The sequence below is a fragment of the Opisthorchis viverrini genome, assembly GCF_000715545.1.
Source record: "Opisthorchis viverrini unplaced genomic scaffold opera_v5_400, whole genome shotgun sequence".
Taxonomy (NCBI): Eukaryota; Metazoa; Platyhelminthes; class Trematoda; order Opisthorchiida; family Opisthorchiidae; genus Opisthorchis; species Opisthorchis viverrini.
In genome coordinates, this window is record NW_008752047.1 from 15,438 (window position 1) to 22,196 (window position 6,759).

General features: G+C 44.6%; 2 protein-coding genes across 2 annotated transcripts in view; one reads left to right on the top strand and one right to left on the bottom strand.

The window, feature by feature from the left end:
* T265_15205 (hypothetical protein) overlaps window positions 1-884 on the bottom strand; it is a gene marked incomplete at both ends in the record, with an annotated part of 14,193 nt that extends 13,309 nt beyond the window's left edge. Inside the window, one exon of the mRNA XM_009177058.1 lies at window positions 774-884. Within this exon, the coding sequence (XP_009175322.1) occupies window positions 774-884 (111 nt within the window). The remainder of the gene's footprint in view (window positions 1-773) is intronic.
* A 4,623-nt stretch (window positions 885-5,507) lies between these two features.
* Window positions 5,508-6,368, top strand: T265_15206 (hypothetical protein; the record flags this gene model as incomplete). The annotated part of the gene is made up of 4 exons (XM_009177059.1): window positions 5,508-5,613; window positions 5,665-5,960; window positions 6,007-6,157; window positions 6,202-6,368. Coding segments are annotated over 4 exons (711 nt in total), but the record flags the coding sequence as incomplete, so codon positions are not given.
* Window positions 6,369-6,759: the final 391 nt, after the last annotated feature.

A 6,759-nucleotide genomic window follows, 5' to 3' on the forward strand; every position in this document is an offset into this window, starting at 1 on the left:
CATCACGTGGTCACGCACCGACTGGCTGCTCGAATGACAACTTCTGGGGTGGGTTCTCACCCATCAAGCGAATTATTCCCCATCTGATCTACATGTGGAGTGGAGATGATGTGAACAGCTTTTGGAAGTTTTAATCGATACTTCGCCCTTCAAATGAAGTCGAGATTCAACGTACTGCTGTGTCGTCTGTACTGAGAATAATCAGCAATTCGTTCCTTATGAGCCTCTTGGGAGTCCCGAGTTCGCAGCAACTAGGCTGGCATATCTCCATCGACTCCCACTCCGGTGGATGCCGGGAAACAAAAGCCGGTATGATTTTTCTGTTAGAACGTAAACTGAACAACCTGATTTATTTGGCTGGCATTTGTGGAGTTTCGAAAAGTCCATAGAATGTATTCGGAATATCCACCGAAACTCATATTGGCGGATGAGTTTACGAACGGTGCCAGCGGATACAGCTTGAGAGCACCAAGTGAAACATCCGGGTATTATGTGAAGTGTCAGAAAAATCCTACGTTGTCCCAGTCGGTGATGACACAAAGCAGTTTCTCAGTTCACTGCGTGCGACAAATTAAAATCAAATGGCGTGAGCGAAAAAAAAACATTCGACCATTCAGTTTGCACCACATCAATCCATCCCACCAACATAATAGTGCAATACTGCTACACATACACACATCCAAATTCCAAAATCCACCACACGTACCGCTGGAGACCAACATGTGTCAGGGTCAGCTTGCACCGCATACGCCCTCAATAACAGACAAGCACACCCGAACAGGAAGCAGGCCCGGCGGTTGCAGATGCGTATCCGGTAGTTCCGTGGGTACGGGCTGCATTGTATCGCCCCGCGTCGCGTCGCCTCGCATCGCCTCGGGATCCATTGCACATGCATATCGATAGAGGAAGTGGGGATTGACGTTCGTATGCACTAGTTCGTAGGACTATTTGATCACGACAATCCCGATGATAGACCTACGTATGCTGTTGTTGGCCGTGCTGTTGGTCTCGGTTGCAGCTCTGCCAGAGCAGACCGCATTCTGACGTATTTTGGATCGTGAGGCAAATTTGGTGTATGTTGATGAAGAACGTTTGTTGTGTCTCGTGTTATTCATGTGGCTGTTTTTTCAGTCGGTTGGGTTATTGTTCCGTAGGTTAGTTACTTGCTCATTTGGTTGCCTAGCCAGCTTGCTAGCCTGTTAGCTGGTTAGTCAGATAGTTAGCAAGTAATTGGGTGGGTGATTTAGCTTGTACGCCCTATGTTACGCTCTGTGGCCGTTTGTAAATCCCACCGTTTCATTTGTGTGATCGAAATATATTTGTTACCTCTGCCTTCTGTTTCAGGGAAACTGTTGCCCTTGGACCACCACGGTGCTTTGCTGTCCACCCGGTTGGCGTTGTGATGTATCTCCGGACTTCTGTTTCCCACGTGCATGTAAAAGCGAAGCCTCGGACCCGGTTGTTCCACTCAAATTTCCATTGGGCCAGTAAACCATCTACCGATATTCGGACACGCATGCCAGTTCGTTTCTTCGGCTAAATACGCCTGTTGATTGTGCTCGCTACAAGCTCGTCTTTTTTTCATGTGTTTGTGTGCATGTACGTCAGCTTGGCGTTTATTTCAATAAAGCGCAGCTTATGATCACAACGTTTGAGTCATCGATTTCTGTTCGATAAGTTGGTAGATGTTTGTGGCCAACACGGTCATGTTCACACTGAGGGCATTTGGTGCATTCGCAATCTAATACTTGTCACAGCACCCCATTCGAGACGAAATACTACTGTGACTGATATGGGAAAGTTTCCAAGCCGGGGCAGTTTCGGACAAGCGTCAGATTAGATTACCCCGCTCTCAGATGTTGTCCTTATTGTGGCCTTAAACTCTTCACCTTATCGGTAGACGTTCACGGAGACGGAAGCTCGAACATTAACTTGGTATCAATCTTTAGGAAGCAATCCATGTACACTTCGTTACTGCAATCGTGGAATATCTTAAGGCGTAATCCTGGAGAGTTCGCTCACCTTTTCATGGTTGTTTTGTCCATTTTCAGAAACTTTGACTTTCATGCATTTGTCCAATTTATTCCGTGCAATGCTTCCTCGGTAGTTTGATAGATGTATTCAGCTCGAAAATCTCGATATTTCCGTATCCAGTTTTGTCGCAACAGTAAAAGCCGAAAATACTCCTTCAACCGGTGACTTCATAAATTCTGGGACAACTCCCTCCCTGTCTCCATCATCGAGTATACCTGGCATGTATACTGGCCTCATACCTGACAGATCGAACATTCCCTGTAATAATAACAAGTAACTTGGGATCAGCACGTCTAATGAATCTGGATCATCGTAGACGGTTATTCAGAAGACGCTTCACAGCAGAAAAAGATTTGTCGTTCAAGGCTTTCTCGAGGAAAACCGCGTTAGGCACTCGGCGAATAGATGGTATCCGTTGATCCCATACTCCTTCGCGGTAAATGCAATGGCGGAGATTGAGTTGTCTATGGGATAACATCCTCCTAATAACGGGGTCGAATGTGGTTACATTTTTGATCGCTCTACACTCGTTTTGATGAACCACAGCAGCTAACAAGATGGAGAATTGCGCGAGTCTTCCTCTACTGTCGTCCGTCGCGTACTGAAAAGGACCGAAATAATCCACACTAGTGGTGGCTAACGTGTAACCATGTTTTAATCCGCAGGCTGGTGAAGATTCCACTGACTGGCTTTACCGACCTTGCCTTGCATGTCACACATCCAAGCACAAGGCTTTTAACCTCCGTGAGTCGGTTGTCAGCTCAAATGCGTTACGCCTATTTACTTCTTGCAAAACTGCCGTGTTGTGCATCTTATGCTTTCTGTTGTACAACGGCGGGTGAAGGAACGGACCGGCAGTTTAGATGGGCGTTTAGATTCAATATCTAGGGACATTAGCTGAATGGTCACGAACCACACTGGGTGAAGAGGCCAAAACGAATTTCCGGGTCGTATGATATAAACGCTGAGGCAGATGGCCCCCGCCCAGGTTCACCCTGAAATGAAGGGCTGATAATAATATGTTTCCTTTTTGTTGTAACTTGTTTGATTTTCACAGTTGTGGTGGGAAGCTTGATTCAATAGTCATTGACGATGTCCACATTACGTTTAAGTAACCAATGCTGAACACCTGTTGGGACGAGTCTACGATAAAGTTGAGTGGCTGTCACATTTTTAATCAATATCAGTAGTCTAATGAACTTATCAAAGCGTCAAAAGTGGATGGGGTAGAGTCTGTTTGTGCAAATTTTGCAGTTGAAGATTAGGGTGGCAGAAGCACATAGGCCTGGATGTACCCATCTGAAAACATGCGCACTCTATAAGATCTTGTCCGACTCTTGAGTAATGTTGAACTATACGCTGGATGCCACTTTTGACTGCTGCAACACTGATCAAGTTCGACTAAAAATGAATGGGTTTGGCTAGTTGGTGACTTGCTGGGATGAAGCTATGTTGCAGACCGGATGAAATGGGAGATGAGATAATTTTATTCATCAGCCCGTAACTTATAGACGTGTGTGTTGAGCTATAAGGAAGTTCCCTGAACCTGATCAGCTTTTGTCTGAAAGCACTCATGACTGGTATGTTCTTGTTCCTTTCGCAGGAAAACTATGTATGCTCGTAGCTAATAACATCACACTGCACGGCTTAGCCTCTAGCATGCGAAACAATGGAGCAACATGGGAGAAGTCACACACGGAGAGTGATTCCGTAGCAATGAATAACCTGAGACATAAGAAATAAACGCTAGTATAAGGATAATATTAATTCCGATCGATACGCCTGGTGATAGAGCTCATGCTGTAGGTTGCTCCCATAGAACTTAAAACACCCAGCATTTATTCGGTAGAAAGGAGCTATGAGGTCTTTGTTGGGGAGACTACCTTTGATGTTTTCAGCTGGATGGCAGTCAGTTTTACTTCTGAGGATGTCGAGTGGTTTCGTTATATTAATGAATGGAATACGAGTGTTATTGCATTGTCATGAAATCAGTGTTCGCGTGCATCTTCAGTTAGTGCGATGGACGTGTGTTTACTTTACCGCATTTAATGGAGCATTTTGGTGAACCCCTTCCCGATTCTGATTTAGGTTCCTGAAACTCAGTCTCGGAAATCTCAGCATGGCGTGTACTGCGACATAGTTGTTCACCAGATCCGCATCACAATATAGTGGGCTCTAAGAAAATACATTCATGATTCCCGATGTTTATCAGGTAGGAATTCGCCCTTCAAAGACACCTGATGTGATGTATGTTTGGAACTGCCGAAACACATCGATTGCAAGACTGCTTTCATGTGGCCGGAGTAAGGTGGAGTGCTTTATTAGACATTGCATGATAAGGGGAAACCCGGAACTTATAAAAATGTTCAGAGTTGGTACAGAATGAAAAGCATCAACGCGAACCGATGCCGCCAGCCACGTTTTCCCTGAATATCACACGAGCTGAATCATTATATGAGAAATTTTACACACACCCATGCAGACACCACATGTACACACGGTTTGTGCCACCAAACTCACCGACTAATTAGTGCGAAATGCCTGTTGTTCGATACGTCCCTTCACAATTTAACCACACACTGATGACTTTGCGTTTGCGGCGCCTGATTCAACACACACACACACAAGTAGCTCAACAGAGCATGGGTTTGGAATTGGATGAACGGATGAATTGACCCTATTCTCATACTAGGTAGAAAACACCACTCTAAGCACACTATGCAGGCTAAAGCGATGAAAGACGTTCTCCATTCCAAAGAGGGCCTCACAGATAATGATGATTTAATCGGTGTCCATTCGACGAACTATTCGAAACCGGGTTTGAAGAGCTGACGCCTCGAAACGTCCATAGAAAGCAATCGAACTATTCGCACGACTCATATTGGCGGATGATTTCACGGACGGGCTAGCGGATATGATCTTGGGAACGCCAGGTGGAACATCCGGGTATTATGTGGGGTGTCAGACAAATCCTACGTTATCCCAGTCGGTGATGACATAGACCAGTTTCACAGTTCACTACGAGCGACAAATTAAAACATATGGCATGAGCGAAAAAACAATCTTCGACCATTATCTTTTCACATTATCAATCCATCCCACCAAACTACTGGTACAATATTGCTACACATACACACGTCCAAATTCCAAAATCCACCTCGCGTACCGCTGAACACCAACATGCGTCAGGGTCTCACCAAACTCATCGACCTGTCAGTGTGAAATACCTGTTGTTCGGTACTGTCATTGGGAACTGAAACACGCGCTGATGAGTTTCTTCAAGTGACCGAGGGTTTCCAACTGGAAGAACGGACAGATTGACCTTGCTCACATACTTTGTAAAAAAACCACACGTACCGTTTGTTCATCTCTACAAAACCACGTGATTCCGTAAACCTGCCAACCGAAGAAAACGCGTAGGCAGGGAACGCCAAACCAGACCTATATATAAGGTGAAAACAATTTTTCAGTCTAGGCACACTATGCAGGCTAAAGCGATGGAAGACGTTCTCCATTTCAAAGAAGGTCTCACAGAATTCGCTACAGATATTTATGACAAAATCATCAAGTTGCAAGCCGGTAAGTCAATGATGCATTTCCGATAAACCAGCATATTTACACATGGTTCAGAAAATTTAGCGAACTCTGTATTTTCGCCCATGAGTATTTATTGTGCCTCGTTGTTGCTGATGGCCGGAGCCGACGGGGAAACACTGCAAGAGATCCAGCAAGTGCTTCACATTCCCCCGATGCTCAGATCCGATGCTGTTCATCAGTCCTATGGACCAATAATTTCGAAGTATTTCGAGGTATCCACTGACGTGGACTTGAACCTTGCTAATCGACTATTTCTACTCAATTCGATCGATATTCGGCCGGAATACAGTACACTAGTTTCCGAGTGTTACAAGGCCTCAGTTGAGCTGGTAATCATATTTCTCCAACATTCTCTCACTGTCGTGTGCCACACAGCTAACCGAACTTCCAAATATAGAGGCGAAAAGACGTCACATTAACGCCTGGGTTGCCAAAAACACGAAGAACAAAATTGAGGAACTGTTGCCGTCTGGTTTTCTCGACCAGAACTCGATATTCCTGCTAATCAACGCGTTGTATTTTCGAGGTAAGAGGCTGTAGTGCCCAACTATGACGTGAACAAATCCATAGGCTCATGGGATCACCAGTTTGATAAGGAACAAACTAAAGAGAGTGATTTCCATTGCTTGAACGGGGAATCGATGAAAGTGCAAATGATGTATAGGAAATCGCCATTCTATCTGGCCTCTCTCGCAGAACTGGACTGTATGGCTATAAAACTTCCTTTTCGATGGAGCGAGTAAGTTTACTAATATGTTGAAATATTGGTAGCTCGAGTGAGTTTGTTGGTTCCTGACATTGTTTTTTTGGTGAAAAACCAATTACCAACCTCAGCGATCAACAGATCAAGAGCCACGTCATCAAAAGCCGATAAGTTTAGTAATATAACACACGGTTTATTCTTCAAGCTGTACCAAATTTAAGAACGGTTGAGGTGCAATTGTGGTCAAACCAATCAATGTCTATACCAGCATTTTGTCAATGGTGACATCTTTCTTTATGTTTCTCTTTGTACTCTTTGAAACGTTCAGCATCTACACGTGAATGTCATGAAATCAGACGACATTTTCGCCGACTGATTCCGGATATTATTCGAATATGATCGTTTTTGTTTTCCATAAATCCACG